Source organism: Fusarium poae, chromosome 2 (genome assembly GCF_019609905.1).
Source record: "Fusarium poae strain DAOMC 252244 chromosome 2, whole genome shotgun sequence".
In the NCBI taxonomy this organism is placed as follows: domain Eukaryota; kingdom Fungi; phylum Ascomycota; class Sordariomycetes; order Hypocreales; family Nectriaceae; genus Fusarium; species Fusarium poae.
The window spans coordinates 3,176,049-3,193,329 of record NC_058400.1 but is presented as its reverse complement, the minus strand read 5'-3'; the positions used below and the strand labels follow the sequence as shown (position 1 = coordinate 3,193,329).

At 48.5% G+C, this 17,281-nt stretch overlaps 4 protein-coding genes across 4 annotated transcripts; all 4 read right to left on the bottom strand.

The window, feature by feature from the left end:
* Positions 1-326: 326 nt before the first annotated feature.
* Positions 327-2,067, bottom strand: TEF1 (translation elongation factor EF-1 alpha; the record flags this gene model as incomplete). The annotated part of the gene is made up of 4 exons (XM_044849482.1): positions 327-1,435; positions 1,492-1,630; positions 1,854-1,916; positions 1,996-2,067. 4 exons carry the CDS (start codon positions 2,065-2,067, stop codon positions 327-329), a joined length of 1,383 nt encoding a protein of 460 aa, XP_044708192.1.
* A 3,793-nt stretch (positions 2,068-5,860) lies between these two features.
* Positions 5,861-7,333, bottom strand: FPOAC1_004946 (uncharacterized protein; the record flags this gene model as incomplete). Its single annotated transcript, XM_044849481.1, has 3 exons — positions 5,861-6,926; positions 6,995-7,206; positions 7,262-7,333. 3 exons carry the CDS (start codon positions 7,331-7,333, stop codon positions 5,861-5,863), a joined length of 1,350 nt encoding a protein of 449 aa, XP_044708191.1.
* A 1,123-nt stretch (positions 7,334-8,456) lies between these two features.
* FPOAC1_004945 (uncharacterized protein) lies at positions 8,457-10,239 on the bottom strand (the record flags this gene model as incomplete). Its single annotated transcript, XM_044849480.1, has 3 exons — positions 8,457-9,496; positions 9,547-9,817; positions 9,871-10,239. 3 exons carry the CDS (start codon positions 10,237-10,239, stop codon positions 8,457-8,459), a joined length of 1,680 nt encoding a protein of 559 aa, XP_044708190.1.
* Positions 10,240-13,438: 3,199 nt separating this feature from the next.
* On the bottom strand, positions 13,439-13,757 carry FPOAC1_004944 (uncharacterized protein; the record flags this gene model as incomplete). The annotated part of the gene is made up of 2 exons (XM_044849479.1): positions 13,439-13,546; positions 13,668-13,757. 2 exons carry the CDS (start codon positions 13,755-13,757, stop codon positions 13,439-13,441), a joined length of 198 nt encoding a protein of 65 aa, XP_044708189.1.
* Positions 13,758-17,281: the final 3,524 nt, after the last annotated feature.

The window sequence follows — 17,281 nt, the reverse complement described above, 5'->3', positions numbered from 1 at the left end:
TACAGCTTCACCATTGACAAGCTGAAGAATTCAAGTGCTACAAGACGTCACAAGGGCTTCATTTGCCTACAATTCACAGTGCATCACATGGAGGTAGCATGGGGAACAAGAAAAATTGCACGAATCACTTCTAGACTCTCTATTCCTATTTTTGATTTGCACAAGATCCCGGGCTTTTCTTTTTGCCTCATCTTGTGCCCCCAGACATTAGCCGAATGCTCATGCCAACATGATCATATCGTCGTAGAAGCGAGTACATCAGCCCTTGGGCGTGAGACCAAAGTCGTAAGATCCCACTGAAGGTTGTCATCTCAGAAATAAGTCGCTTATTTCTTACCAGCCTTGGCAGCGGACTTGGTGACCTTGCCAGCAGTGCCAGTGGACTTCTCGACGGCCTTGATGACACCGACGGCGACGGTCTGTCGCATGTCACGGACGGCGAAACGACCCAGGGGAGGGTAGTCAGTGAAAGCCTCAACACACATGGGCTTGGAGGGAACCATCTTGACGATGGCGGAGTCACCAGACTTGATGAACTTGGGAGCGGCCTCAGTAGCCTTACCGGTTCGGCGGTCGATCTTCTCCTGGATCTCGGCGAACTTGCAGGCAATGTGGGCAGTGTGGCAATCGAGGACGGGAGCGTAACCAGCACCGACCTGACCGGGGTGGTTGAGGACGATGACCTGGGCGATGAAAGAAGCGGCACCGGCAGGGGGGTCGTTCTTGGAGTCACCAGCGACGTTACCACGTCGGATGTCCTTGACGGAAACGTTCTTCACGTTGAAACCAACGTTGTCACCGGGCTGGCCCTCAGTGAGCTGCTCGTGGTGCATCTCAACGGACTTGACTTCAGTGGTGACGTTGGAGGGAGCGAAGGTAACGACCATACCGGGCTTGATGATACCAGTCTCGATACGGCCGACGGGAACCGTTCCAATACCACCAATCTTGTAGACATCCTGGAGGGGAAGTCGGAGGGGCTTGTCGTTGGGACGCTTGGGGGGCTCGATGGAGTCAATGGCCTCGAGGAGGGTCTTGCCAGTGAGCTTGCCAGACTTGATCTCACGCTCCCAACCCTTGTACCAGGGGCAGTTGGTGGAGGCAGTCAACATGTTGTCACCGTTGAAACCGGAGATGGGGACGAAAGCGACAGCCTTGGGGTTGTAGCCGACCTTCTTGATGAAAGAGGAGGTCTCCTTGATGATCTCCTGGTAACGGGCCTCAGACCACTTGGTGGTGTCCATCTTGTTGATGGCAACAATGAGGTTCTTGACACCAAGGGTGTAGGCAAGGAGAGCGTGCTCACGGGTCTGGCCATCCTTGGAGATACCAGCCTCGAACTCACCAGTACCGGCGGCAATGATGAGAATGGCGCAATCGGCCTGGGAAGTACCAGTGATCATGTTCTTGATGAAATCACGGTGACCGGGAGCGTCTGATAGATGAGTTAGTATGAGAATGTGAGTGACTGAGGTAGTAGTGACAACATACCAATGACGGTGACATAGTAGCGGGGAGTCTCGAACTTCCAGAGAGCGATATCGATGGTGATACCACGCTCACGCTCGGCCTTGAGCTTGTCAAGAACCCAGGCGTACTTGAAAGAACCCTTACCGAGCTCGGCGGCTTCCTATTGACAGGTGGTTAGTAACTGATTGACACGTGACGATTCGCGCCCAAAGAAATGCAATCGCTCGAGTGGCGGGGTATAAGCCCCACCGAAAATTTTTACGACAAAATCGTAAAAATTCGGACTCGAGCGGGGTAACAGGTGTGTGTCGAGTCGTATAAGAGCGATTCGAGTGATGGATCGAGGGAAAGTAGGGCGCGCGATCGAGGAAAATGAGACCAACCTTCTCGAACTTCTCGATGGTTCGCTTGTCGATACCACCGCACTGGTAGATCAAGTGACCGGTCTGTCAAGCATGTTAGCACAAGTGCATGTTGAGTCTACCCCGCCATGTCAAAGCGGAGTTGAGATTCGGTTGTACTTACAGTGGTCGACTTGCCAGAGTCGACGTGGCCGATGACGACGACGTTAAGGTGAGTCTTCTCCTCCTTACCCATTTTGACGGTTGTGGATGATTTGTGTGAAGGTTTTTGATGAACGTGCTGTGAAATAGTTAGCTGCTGAAGCTGAGGGTGCGAAACAGCAGGCGATGACAATGACTATCAAACAGATAGATGCAACGAAGCAAATGATCTTGTTGATATCCTTCTTCAAAGCCTTGAAGGGTCGTACGTACAGATTCGCAGATCGGATGCTTGAACCGGGTATGCGAGACGAGGAGGGAAGGGAAGAAAAATTTAAAGGGAAGTGGTGGGAGAAGGAGATTTAAAAAGGCCAGCAGGAGTGAGGAGGGGTGGGGTGGGGTGCGAGGCAGGTGCGGCGGCGCGGGGCAACCAGCTTGGGAAGCCCTAACAGAATCGAGGTTTTTTTCACACGGCAGGTGGGGCTGATAAGCCAATGACTGAGCTTCAACCCATAATGACGGCGAGTTGAGCAGGAGGAGGGGCAGAAGGAGCTCAACAGAGGACACGATATCAGGAAGTTCTCATCAAGGAGAACCACTTCATTGGTATCTTTAGAGCAGGTATCTACTATAGTTGTCACTGAAGTTCATTATACTGCCTGTCTCGAGAAGCTATCATTGTGCCGCTAGTGGTTCTTGTGGCCGATAGCAGGACCCGAGGCTGGATTGACGCTGCGCAGACAAAGGCGATGCGCTTGTTCCAATAGACCTCTGCAGACACTCAAAAAGTCTATAGAGAGTACAGATGATCCATAGCCTACTATGATACTCACTCACACTTGAAAATGTCTCTGGGGGTCTCACTACCAGCGCAACCATTTTCTATCTTGACCTTATACAATCAATGTCACCTTTCTACCACCAGCGACCTCGTCGTTCAAAAAAAAAATGGCACCTCTCTATGGCGGTACCTAGCATCTGTTAGCAGGTACATGCGGGGCAATTATTATTTTTTGCGAATCTTTGTTGTGCGTAGGCATCGCCGCCCAAAGTTCAGGAAAAATTCTCTCTTTCGGCCTGAAGAAAATTCAATCATGGATGTTCGCACCTTGAGCGGTCGAGGCTTGGTGGGTTACCTTACGTGTGGTGGATGCGCGCGTCCGTCCTAGATTGTCTGGGGCCATTTTAGGCCTACTACACCAAGCCGTGGGACTCTTTGCCCAACCCGGCCAGCATCTGAGGATTGTGTTTTTTTCTTGCCCCTCATTCTGCGTCTGTCAGCCCAACGCAACTCCGGCGTGAGTCACTACATAGTTTTACAGTCATTGTCTTGGTTCTATGTTTCTCGGTGAATGTGTCATATACGTGGAATGGGCCACAAGTTTGTTGGGCATGCTGTTTTTTTCCACGTCTGCCACCATCGATGATCGAAGGAGGGGGAGAGCTTCAAACTGCAGACTGCCCCTCCACTCTGGCGCAGTCAGTTTCTGGCTCAGATTCCCTGCACGAATCAACGTCATGCTCCACCGATACTCTTAGCGTCTGTGGGTTGCCACCACCGCTGCGCGACCAGTGCACGGAAGATCTGGACTTGGCCAGGATGTTTTGTCGCTGTGAGGTGGTCAAATAGGAAGTTGATTGTCGCGGATCAAATTTTTTTCTTATGCCTACCACCAAGCTGGAGGGGTAAAATGAAAACATACATCAATAGACCTGTCATGACATCAGGAATAATCTTACCTAGTGTTCTACTCGCAGTGGAATATCTGCTGCAAATCCTCACTCTATGCTAATGTTATATAAACTGATAATACTGACAACAATCTCCGTCTATTGTTGCATTCCCTCGTCTTGGTCGTGTCTCATGCAACAACTGTTTACTAGGTCGTCTTGTGCCCCTCCCCCTCCTCGTCTACATACAAACCCCCTCCATAAGAGTTCGGTCCAGGCAAAACAAAGCCCATGCTAACCAGAGATAGAGCGCGCGCAGACCAGAAAACCCAGTACATAGAAGGAGGGGCAAAAAACTCATGTCCAGCCACTGTGGATCCTACACGAAGCGCAGCTGCAGCTCACCTTCGTTTGAACTTTTATAGTGGAGGCTCTGATAAGTGAGGGTTTTGTGATTTCATGCAGCTTCAAGTGCCACCTCAATGTTTTTTCTTAATGTGCCTAGGTGGGTTTATCAAACTGGCCACTCCGACATGTTGAATCATAGGAATCGTCAATTGCAAAACAGAGAGAAAACCGTGGTAAATTCATCCGTTAGATGCAGTTGGAATGTCACCAAATTGCCCGCCATAGGATTTCTCCGGAATTGTAATGGTAGGTTGATGAGTTGTTTCAATGCATATCATCAATCTCTTGGCTTTAAATTTGGGCGCATATTCACGGCGGCTGTGCTCCTCTTTCGTCTCCATTCTTGATATTTTTCTTCGTTGTCACATTGCCATTATGGAGAAGCATGTCTGCAGGCTTGAGACTGTCCGAGTACTTTGTCCACTACGGGTATGGTCTCTCCTGCATGCTGCTTTAAAATTATATCGATTTTGTCACTTGACGGGGGATATCGTAAAATTCTATGTGTAAGGAGCAGCATCTGAAACTACCTACTAAGGTATCTCATGATTCATAGCCGATTTTTTTTTTATTCGCTCTACTTGTACTCCCAGACCGCTATTGTAAAAATTTGTCAAGCATCAAAGACCTGATCTCGATGTTTGTTTAGGGTAGCAAAATACTAGGAACTTACACCAACCTTGATCTCCCTTACTAGACCTACACAAGCTAGGTAAGCTTTTGTTGTCCAAAGGTGGGCATATCTATTATGAATGCCTGTGCATGTTTATGACCAATGCTTGTGAAATTGAGGGTCGTTTTCATGTCCCAGCTGAGCTTGACTTATCCTGGCGGTTAGTTGAGCGGAGCCCAAAAAGTCATATAAAGTCCACAACCCCCTAGACTGTGTTACACACGGATGTTCGAATAACGTCGTAGGCATGTCGCGGTCTACTGTTGTCGCATTTCGCGTCGAACAAATCGAACAGCGCCGATACCGAGTATCAATTCATATCTCGAGAGTCGACATTAGTTACTTCTCGACCAACTTTACTGCGCATTCGACGACAGATCCATTTGCGACTATAACCGAGACTAACATGATAAATTCAACGACAACATCGAACGACGAACCAATTCACACGAGCAGTACCAAATGCATGTACAGTGACATCTACTGAAGCCGCTGTCTTTATTTATCCCATGCTATCCAATCACTATATCCCGACCTGCACTCCTCCGTTTGTGACTCTGCAGCATCCCGCCAGCCGCCACCAACTGGCAAACAACCGCCCAGCAGGATATAGTCTGCAACAACAATACCTCTTTCAATAACAATAACCCCAGCTCGGCCCCGTGGTCGAACGGTTAAAGAATTCGCAAGCCCGTATAGAGTAATAGCAACTCGTTGGCCTCCTATAACAGTTAGGCGAAAGCCAAGGATCCTGGTGCAAATCCGGGTACGGGTATCTTTTTGCTTTTCTTTTTTTTGCCTTTTCCCTCCTGCTTTTGAGAAAACGCCTGCTCGTTCTTGCTCTATGTTCGAGACGGGGATCGAAGCGACTCCCGTTCTGCTCGCTGCATTTTGCTGTTTCATGAATGAGAAGAACAGTAAGCAAGCATGTTATCAAGCTACGGTATGGAGTCGAGTGCTTAATTCGAACCTATCGTAGTAAGTAAATCCAACAAGCTCGTAGAAGTGACATGCAAAAAGAAAGATAATGTTGAGTTGTCTATCAGCGTGCTATATAAAGGTCAAGTCCGGCTTAACCTCAATCTCTGTTATATACAAATCTCCTAACATTCACTTCACACGTCAACTACATAATTTACTGAGCCTTACCCTCAACCTTTTTGCCCTTGGTGTTCATTCCCTTAGGCGTCTTCAGTCCAGCAAACACCGCTGCAGCGACAACTGCAATACCAGTGGCGCCCATAGTATATGCGACCTCTCGGCCAGCCCACCAGTATACACTTGTGAACAGGATGGGACCCAGGCCTCGGCCAAGCTGACCCCAGCTTCGTAACATACCGAGCTTGTTACCGCGCTCATCCTCATGAGCCTCGAAACTGCTCAGGGCGTTCAGGCCAGTGACAACCGTGGCGGATGTGACTGCCAAACATGTCGCAGCTAGGTACAGACCACCAATGGTGTTGACCCTTCCCAAAAGAATGAAGGACGCAAGGCACGCAAGTGTACCAATACGGACGGACATCAGGGGCGGGAGACGTCGTGTAACACCACCCTGAAGGATGGAGGCCACAAGTCCAACATAGCCCAGTAGTCGACCATTCTTGCCAGATGTAAAGGAGAAGAGTTCATATGTCATAAAAGACAGAGAGCTCTCCATGCCGGAGAAGAACAGCAGGAAGACGAAGTGAATGGCGTTCAAAAGGAAGTGGGAGTTGGTTCTCTCGATCTTTTTGGGTGCAACCTTCTTCTTCGCATCACCCTTGGCCCCAATGTCGCGCATTGAAGGCAAGGTCTCGGGTAGACTGAAGTACAGATAAATTGTCTCAGTCACAATCAACGCCAAACTGAAACCTGCAGCCGCAGCAAATGGGTTCGCAGTGAAAGTCGAGAACGTGCTGAGCCAGGCACCAAGTCGGGGACCAAATGTAAAAGCGATCGAGAAGCATGCGCCGATTAAGGCCATGGTCGCGCCACGGGACGACTCATCCGAGATATCACTAGCCATTGCGGTTGCGAGCTGGACATTACCCTCCGACAGTCCGCCGACGACACGACTTGCGATAAAGGTTCGGAAATCGACGGCCGCAACCCAGAGCAGCACAGAGAGGATGTTACCACACATGGAAGCCAGGAGAGCTTTGCGACGGCCGTACCGATCGGAGAGAGCGCCGATAAGAGGTGATGCAATGGCTTGAAGAAGTCTATACACAACGTAAAAATTGTCAGCCTGCGACTCAATGACTGTTCAGAGGACCTGTGGTGAACGCACGAGAATAGGGAGCCGAGAGCTCCACCTAGCAGAACGATGTCATGACGCGACTCGATCGGGCGGGAGAAAGAGGCTTTGTATTGGTGCAGGCCTGATAGAACAAGCTGTAGTAGGGTTTTAGGCGCATCTTTGTCAAGGGGGACTTGGCCTTCGCGATCGCGATAGAATTCGAGAAGCTGCGGGAACAAAGGAAGAATAAAGGTGAAGGAGATCTAGATCGGGATAGTTAGCATGTGAAGCATCTTTTGACCCTGGCTTGCCGCGTACCAAGTCGAGGAGTAGTGAGACAGCAATAACGCGGAGGACTCGCTTCCTTGCAGCGGGATCGAACGCAGCCATGATGGCTACCTAAGGACAGATGATACGTTAAGGAAATATATGAATGATAGTAATATAGAAACAGAACAAGTATATAGATGAGGAAGAGGACCGAAAGAAAGAAAAAAACCGATAAAAGAAGCGGACGATAAATTCAGGAGACAGTGGACACTTGATCATCAAACGACATCGAATCTTCAAATAGAAAACGTGGTGGTTTCGGTCGGTGGCTGCTTGCTTTGACCCGCGACGAATGGATCCAATGGCTACGTCAACTAGAGTGCTCGGATAATATGGAATAGTGTCAGGTTGTGTGGCGTCAGTCGTCCCCTGTAAATTAGGGGCTTCTAATTACGGCATGGAACCTCTTGACGACAGAATCTCCACTGCCATTTCGATGATTGTTAATGAATTCTCGAAGCATCAGATGAACTGCCGTGAATGTTTCAAGACGAAGCCCGGGATCGGCATTGGAAGCGAGTCTTTACATTACAACGTAACATTCATACAAGCGAAGGAATCAGCGTGTCAAGATGAATATGATGTTTTTAACGTTTTGATTTGTTTATTCATAACAGTAACTCATGGTTCTTTTTTTGGCCTCTTCGTCTAATTCTTGTCTCTAAAACAAGATGTCTTGTGTGTTGGAGACGCGAAAATAGGCAAAGTAAACTCCTCTGTAGTTGATCCTTTCGGATTCGGTGTTCGTGTAATTTCATACATCGTGTTTTTTCGTCGCATAATACTAGACCATCCTCTTGCCCGTGCGCCTTTCGGCAATTGAAGATTGGGTCATATTCTTGGAGGGCCTCATGCTCAACATAGGTGCTCGAGGCTCGCGATCAAATTCCCCTTCTTCAGGAACAAGGTGCCATAAAGGCCAACAGATGACCTCCAGTAAATAAAAGTGCAGAACAATAGCGTAAGACATAGGAAAAGGCACGCATGTGCCGTATCATATAAACATAAACATGAAACTCATAGCTTTCTCATGACATGATAACATAGTATAGCCTTCGTACAAACTCATTTCCATCAAAAGTTCATAGAGAGAAAGAGATAGAAAGACACTGGGGTATCGCAAAGCAGAGCAAGGAAAGATACCAGTACCTTGATTTCAAAAATGTGAAGTGTTTAACTTCACTTAGTAGGTTTCGAAGACGAAGCGGAAGCCTTCAGATCCCTTATAAGGGATGGGCATGAAGTAGTCGGCATCAATCTCACAATCTCGAACCCGGGTTTCGAAAATGCTGAGGTAGCCAACATCTCCATAGCGCTGATCGCCGTCATCGCTACCAAACACAACTCCACCACTTCCCCATCGGCGGAAGAGTTTGGCCAGTGTAAGGTAAAGCTCGGCATGAGCTAGAGCCATGCCGAGGCAGATGCGGGAACCAGAGCAGAAGATATCAAGGTATTTGTCGAGCTGCTCGCCATCTTCAACCCAGCGCTCAGGGTGGAAGCCTCGAGCGTCGTAAAAGATGCTCTCGTCCATGACAGTCTTGTAAGGACTCATGCCAACGATGGATCCTGGTGGGAGATTCCAGTCCTCGCCGTTCTCGCGATCATGGTATACAAGAGCCTCATCTGGAGCAACACGTGCGAGACGACTGCTAGTTCCAATACCAAGCCGCAGTGCTTCCTTGACAACTCCTCGAAGATAGGGGAGCTTCTCCAGTCGTGAGAGCGGGACGGTCTCATAAGCGTCAGGCATGGCAGCAAAGAGTTCGTCCCGCAATTTGCGAAGAGTCTCAGGGCGATTGAGGAGATGGAACGTGGCAAGGGACATGGCCCAAGAGGTAGTGAGGGCGCCACCTTGAACGCTGATTTGGCTTTCCTGAGCCTGACGTGACGCATTCTTCTCCCGTGTAGAGCGGGTCCTAGTCGATAGCATGGTAGGATGACCTCCATCCATTCTCCATTTACCTGTGCTCTGAGGAGGATCAACACTGTGAATCTGCTCGAAGATATCATTCTTCATCTTGAGGAAACCACCCCATCCTGGCATACATCGGTTCGAGATGGACTCGGGCAAGGCGTTGACAAGAGTGAGTACCCAATCGAGCTGCTGCACACATGGTCCCATGTGGGTGCCGATGAGAAGGTCGTTTGTGACTTCGGCGCCAAAGTCGGGTTTTTCGACAAGATGATCACTTCGTGCAAAAGCATATTCGTTGATAACGTCTAGTGATGCTGTTAGAGGCGCAAGGCGGCATGAGAAGAAAGAAGCTTACCATTGGTCAAGGCCGAGTAGGGATACATGACATCAAGAGGTTGGCCATTGGATACCTCGGCGTAGTTCATGAACGCAGTCAGAAGGGCTTCCACTCTTTCCTCAATTACCGGCTGCAGTTCGCGCACAGTTTGAGTTGTGTAAAGAGGGTTCAGCGCACTTCGCCGCAACTTGTTAAGGCTGTGGTCGATGGCAGCAAGAGGGCCTTCAGTCGCAGTCTTTGGGGCTGCGAGAGCGTTTGGGTGAGGAACTTGCGTACGAGGAGCACCGGACTAGGTTGATGTTAGTGATTGTCCTTGTTCTATTGTAGCATAACCATGTTTACCTGTTGGGTGTAGAATGTCCACTTATCCCTACGTCGGCTAGGTCCGGAGTAGAGGTCTGAGAAGAACTCGGGGTCTCCAACATGAACTTCCCACGGGTTGATGCGAACGATGGGGCCATATCGTTCATGCATATCGATGATCTTGTAGGTGTATTGTCCCCCCAGGACAAAGTCGTAGTAGAACTCATAGTATTGAGTCAAAGCCGCCAGCTTGGGGCCTGGAATATGGGCCAGAGGGCTAAACCATAGTCTCCAGACCACAAGGGTAACGATATAGATGAGCCAGATACCTGCAAGCAAGCACCCGGCTTGCTGCCAAGTAAGGGCAGCAATGGTCTCTTGGACCGCCATGATGGTGTTGGAATCCATTCATGAGCGACTCGCCCTATAGGACGGTATTGTCATTGAACAAGGTAGGGTTAAATATGAAATACCGGAGTGGCCATGGGCTCTCCAGGCTGCAGAGCAGAAGCCTTTGAGAAATCAGTTGGTCGAACGCACGAGAAACAGTGCTGCATTTGTATTTCAAGCATTATAAGCACAAGCCTCACCGCATGGACTCTCCATCAACCGGAGCGGATAGGCTGAGAGACGGGGAACAGTCTGCCGGGTGCGCGAGCGGGCCGCGTGGGGACGTTTCGATGGCGGTGAACGACAGCTCGAAAACCCAAGACAGGGGCGGCGCCAGTTGTCACCGCCAGTGCTGCGGATGTCGTTGGTCGAGAGGCAATCGTGCCTCATCCAAACAGTTCTAGTCGTGTGGAGGGCCAATTGGTGATGCATCCGGAAGCCGGGGAGCTTGCAAGCATCGCCGCCGCTTGCCTTTAATAGGATGCGCCATCGGATCGCTAAGACGTTTATGAAGGAGTTTTCAGGAACGAATTTAGTTTGAGGTTGGGAACTCCAGGGGTCCAAGAGGAGGATTCTGAAAGTTGGTAGATTTTTCCAGAGAAAAGGATTCGATTAGAATGAGAGGTTGGTTGGTGGTGGTTGTGAAGGTGGGAACGGCAGGTTAGATGGAGGTCGGTGGTTGGTGATTGATACCCTCCCTCGACTGTTACATGGCTTACACCTATTGGTGCAGAAAGGCAGACGGTGATGTATGAAGGCCTAAAATGGGTGCTTCTGATCGGTTGCATCCGAGCTAATTTTTTGATGCAATGCACTTGGCCAAAAAAGTGGGAGATGAGATGATGGCAGACATTTGACAGCCCAGCTCGACCCTTTGATGCGATGTGATGCAGATGCAGAAGCAGAAGCAGACAAGTGCTCACGGGCCATATACGGACCATTTTGACGGCAGTTATCAACACGACAGACGATGACATGCAGTAGGTAAAGTGTATTGTATTTCTCTGCTGAGAATAATATAAGCAGATGTCAATATAATGCCTGCAATTATTCGTTTGGCACAGTGGGACTGGAATACCAGAACAACCACAAATATTTGCTCTCTTGATACTAAATGTCGACGGCATAAACACACGTGTTTAGTCAACACTTGTGCCCCTCCTACCCCTCATGCTGCATTGTCTGAGATGGCTAGGTACCTAGGATGGACACCTTTTTTTTTTTGCTGCCCGTGATACCCACAAGCCACCCTATACTCTTCTTCCTCATCATACCTATCCTACAAATCCGTCTATCTATCTTGACCAACAACTCGAAACGACTATGCCGAAAGAAGTACCACAGTTATACCGAACCATTCAATTTGTCACCTGTTCTTTGTGTTTCGGTAACTATAACCCTTGCGCGAAAGAGTTGACTGGTACGAGAACCGACGGTGTCAGCCCATACTGAAGCCATTATACACATCGAACAGCGACAGCTCCTTCAACAACAACCACCGTCCACTGTTATTTGTCCGAACATCACCGAGAATACAGTCCAGCGACAATAGAAAAAAGAAGACCGCAGTTTCATTCCAGCAATATTCCAAACGATCGTAGACCGACACGGTCTTTGTGCTTCACATGTTACACCACTCGGGTGTATTTGGTGCTTGAGAAACAACATTGTGATGCTTACTTGCTAGAGATAACGAACATGCATATTTAACAAACCAAAGTGAGACTTTTGAGTCTAGATTATGGCCTTGCATGATATGATGCAAGTGAAGCTCAAGCTAGCCATCACGATCAATGTTCAGATGATCGATGTTTCAACAACCCGAACCTATTATGATAGGCCACGACCTGGTCATCTAGGTGACGCTCTTCTATTTGCTAGATCTGGACGCTGCATCCGATCTCATGCATCAAAGGAGGTCAGTGCAGTGGAGGATAGATAGATAGAGAGATAGATGAGAGAGTACAAATGGGGTTGGAGACATCCCGCGCGTCCATACTACTCCACCCCCACACAGAAATCCGGGGTAAATGCCTCCATTTATTATTAGTCCCAGATATGAAGCACCTGCCTACCTTGCCTTGCCTTAAGTAGATACTCGTGCTGGGTTAATGCTGAAAAAGATAAGACGGGATGCACCCCTCCCTCCCTTTCTTCCTATATTAAACTACAGGGCTGATTCGAATGTGTCGTTTCTCAAATTGGTCCCTGCTTCGGCTACTGCCGCATCGCATCTTATCGTCAATAGCCTCACTTTCGACTTACACACATAGGTAATGCCCAATCAGATCACGTGAAAACAACATCAACATCAACGGCCGCAATCACGAAAAGGGTCATGCAATTAATCAAATAACTGTTGTATTTGTTCAATAGAAATGAATATTAGCCTCCAGCCAGTCTTCTACCTATTACAACGTTAGCGCTAACCAAAGTCAACGGCCACCTTCCCTTGTTCAGGTACTCTGAACGTTGAAAAGAGGAGAAAAGGCAGGGTCGTGCATTCCTTACTTTAGACCTTAACCGCCGTGGCTGGCAAACGGGTTTCGGATGACCACAAACTCGACCCTTCTTTTTCTTTCCTCCCTCGACAATACTTCGCCTTCATTCCATCGTCCATCAATTCGTTGCCACATCCCTCTCAACCGTTTATGTCGCGATACGAAATCGGAGTCACGAAGGAATGCGTGCTCCCAATTACAGGTACCTCTCGAGTGGGAGGACTCGAAATCGACAAGACGCCATCTGGGATGTCCCTGGATTGATTAATTAATACTCAGTTAGCTTCGCAGGTTCCACCAGGTCCATTCATCTCCACCAACCGATTCAAGTTCACGATAGTTCAAACTATACTCTGTAGGGCTGCAACTTATGCAACAACGTTGACGCCCAGTCTCTTTAGTCCACAAAACGGTCACACTATCGAACTCAATAAACGTCACAAAGCTGTCAGCTCCAATCTCACGGGAATGGGCAAAGTATCAAGAATTATTGTTCCAAGTCGTATTCCAATAGTTGAAGGTATCAAAGTATTAAGTCGGTCCTGAGACCTTAAGGACGCACTTATCTGTACGTTTCTATAACCATATTGCCGTTTCCCCTCCCCCTGACAATCCCATAATAGATAGATCATGATCCGAGACCTGAGTATTCCGTCTAATAGTACTTTTCCGAACCGTTTCCCAAAGCAGAAGAAAGCATAACCCCACAAACTCCGTCATCCCACGAAACCCTTTTTATTTCGATCGGTAGTCGATATCATCATTGCAAAAACAGTGCGCATGTCGTTGAAGCACGCATGGAGGCTTGGTATTACAGTGTGGCCCTGAGGAGGGGTTAGCAACTTGAGTGAAAAAGCTTCGAGAAGTAGGAAAACTGACCTGAGGCACGCTGGCTCATAACAGAAGTCTAGTCGCAAATGTTGCATCGTTTTATTGCTCAAGAACGGGAACGAGCTGAGGGCACTTCTTGCCCTTGGGGGGCTTGGGAGCACCAGGCTTAACAACGCCAGTGGTGTCGTAAGGTCCGCGAGGCATGATGATAGTGGTTTTGTTGTTTTTGTTTTGGTGTTGGAGCGAATAAAGGTTCGTTGTCCTGGAAGCTTGGACAAAGATAAATATGCTGATGAGTTGGTTGGTAGAGTCGTTTGGTTGTAGGTTTTGTGTGTGGGTATGTGTGTGTTGTAAAGCAGCAAGCAAGTAATGGCAAAGCTAAGCTGAACTGAACTGAGATGAACTGAACTGAAATATAGGAATCCAAGGGCAACGCGCACAACGGGGTATTCTTAAAAAACCAAGAGAAACTGATCGCAGCAAAGAAATTATGACGGGGACCATTTTGTCTTAAATCTGAGAAAGGCACCCCCGAAATTTGGAGGCTCGCGTGGCTTCAACGCACCGATACTTTCAGGTCTGGTCATTACCTGGCGGTCAACGCACAAACACCCCCTGATAAGTTGTCCCTCCTAGCCCAGCTTTTGGAAGACCCCCCCCTGTGCCTGGTCCTATATCCTAGCAGACCGCAGGCCTAGCTGTTCGACTATCCCAGTGCTAGGATCGGCAGGGGCCGTGAGCCTCTCTGTCTTTTTAGCACTGGACTGGCCTGGCGGCGGAACGCCAGCTCAAGTTGCCGGTAGCACCAAGGCTAGGGTCTACCCGAAAGCGGTGGACAAAACAATACAACACACAACAGACGTCACCTCTACTGTATGTACAACGACCCTACCTATATGCCCATCGACCCTAATCCTATGCATCAAGGCCTGAATAGCCGGGGAGACGTGTACTTGACACACTCATGTGCAGCTGGTCGTCGGTCGGTGTGGTATGATGACGGAGAGGACAAGAGAAGAAACGATCAGTGCGAGCGAGTACGTATGCTGTTTTAATTATTGCTTTTTGTATTGAATCAGTGTTTTTGCCTGCCATTGATAAATTAAATTGAGTGGTCGACAAAAAAAACAATGGCTTTTTTACAATGTGTCTCCCTGTTTTTGGCCTTGTCTCAACGGGAATGATGTGTCGTCGGATGGAGAGCTTAGCCGACTTGTCACAATCTAACAATGTATGAAATGCTATCCTGTGTGCTATCCCACACCGAGATTGGATCCGAATGTCATCATAATCCAGCTGAGTCGCTCACCGTCCCTTTTTTTCTTTTGCTTCGCTTCCCCTTGCGCCCCAAGGTATAGTGACTTTTGAGCCCGAAATCCATCGTGGCGTCTCTTCTAGAATTCTGTTTGGAATACAAGTCCCTAGTTGCAAGCCTCATCCTGGTCCGGACAGTGATTGAGATTCCCCACAAGCTTGGTCTGGTCTGGTGTCCACCATCCCTTCACTTGAACTTTTTTGGACGACCCCTGGCTGACTTGACCCGAATCAAACGCCCTTGATCTCGTTCATCTCGCTCGCCTTGCGTTTTACTGTCTGTATGTACAGCACAGCGCTGTACAGCAAGCACAGTACAAGGTGCATTCATGACTAACTGACTAGCCAAATCGGTCCCCCTCTGCTGCTCCTGCTCCTCCTCCTCCTCCTCCTCCTTCTCTGGCTCTCTTGAGCCATGTAAGTCATGTTGATTAAAATCGAGGATTGAGACTTCCAAGAACCATCCCGCCTCAAACATGACTCCCGATCGCCGTAACAAACAATTGCCACATTCGGATAATCCCCCAGGCCAGTCTAAAACCAGGGCCCTACGTATTAAACAACCGGGCTGTTAAGTGGCAGTTGGGTCGGTCTGGTTGCGCTGTTACTCCATAATATCGACGAGCCAGTTCATGTTCATGTGGATTGTTTGATGGATTGTGTTTTACAAGACCCCTTTCCCATCCCAACCCATCCACCCATTCCCATTATTCCATCACCTAGGTACCTAGCCAAGAATCTCCTTCGCACGAGCCAGTTCATTTCCCGAGCCACGTTATTATTTCATAGACCAGGGTCTAGCTTTTTCTTTCTTTCCATTCTCCCCCATCCTTGACTAACACTAGGAATAAAGAGCCCGGCCATGCCACAGCCCTGTCAAAAAGAAAGTAAGAAAAGGTACTGACTGTATCAACGGCGTTAGTTACCTTTGAGTTTCCACTATCATCCGTTGGTGCGGTGCCATCGAGAGAATCACAAGCAATGCTGTCAAGGTTAACTAACTTACCTACGCTAATACGGAACTCTCTCAAGTTTCCAGTTCCACGGTCCAGTGCCCTTTTTCGTCTGCCGATCGGTTCGGATGATGATTCCAAAGTTCCGGGAAGGATTAATTGGGATTGTCAAAAAAGTGTCTCCAGTGGCAAGGGAAGAGTCTCCCGAGTACGGAATATGTCGAAGGTAAGGATAATTGGTGAGGATGATTGATGAATACGGAATAGTTCCTGGGTAATTTATTTATTCCTCCGACAATTTTTGACAGGTTTCGGGTGTGAGGTAAACACAACTGCGACACGTCAAACGCTGAGCTCAGATGTTGGGGCGATCGTTTTTGGAACAAAACAAATAAAAAAAGATGCGGATACTGTGTGTGTAACCATGACATACGAGGCTCAAGTTGACGCACAGGAATTTTTGATCAGTATTTTTATTCATGATACACAACATTATGACCTACAGTGTTAGACAAAGTAAACAAAATGTCAACGGCAATATCAACAGCAAGAAAAAACCACCAGGACAAGGATTCATGAATACGAATGAACCACACCCCATTATCGTTTACTACCTACCTAACCTACCTACAAGAACATGCTTTAGTTTTTATTTATTTATCTTATTTTTTACCGTAACTAGCACAACGGTCCTCAGCGATGAAGAAGGGTCTGAGAGCTGATATGGCCAATCGGAGTCGGTTCCACGAGAACGGTCCTGTCTAAGTGCCCTTGAAATTCCATCCCATTTGTAGGCTCCTTTTTTTTTTTTCGTTCTCTTCTCTCACCCCCAACCCCAACCCAACCCAACCCAAACCATCCCATCCCATCTGCCAACAAGCAAGCAGGTAAACCAGGAGAAGTGCTTGTCCCGACTTTTCGCTGTGGACTCTTTTTATATTCCACCGGTACATGGAACCGAAAGTGTCGGATCACCGGGGCGGGTCCTTCTCTCTCTTGTTCCTAGCTGGATGGGTTGCACCCAAGAATGAGAACCTATCTATCCCTGTTTGCCATGCGATCGAAAACGCTTTGGACATCTGACAGAAATCAGATGCCGTGCAAGTGCCGCATCCCAAAAGGCTCTCACTCAGCTCAAGGGAGACCAAAATGTTGGGGAAAGGGTGTGTATGTGTGCGTGTGTCATATCACGTCTTGTATGAGTCGAATGACTGACTGCATGTACATATATGTAAGTGCCATCCTGTTAAAAAGTCCTTTTGTGCTGTAGCATGTACACTTCACTACACACGCTGGCTTCGTTGTCTAGCTCGGCCTGCATTTCTGAGCCCAATTGGCAACGGAACGAAACCTGGAAAGCAAGTGTTGTCCGGACTGCAGGGGTCATATTCCCCGTACGTCGCAACTCACTCTAACACCCCCGGACAGCGGCAGCGTCAGAACCGTGGCTCCGGTGCCGAC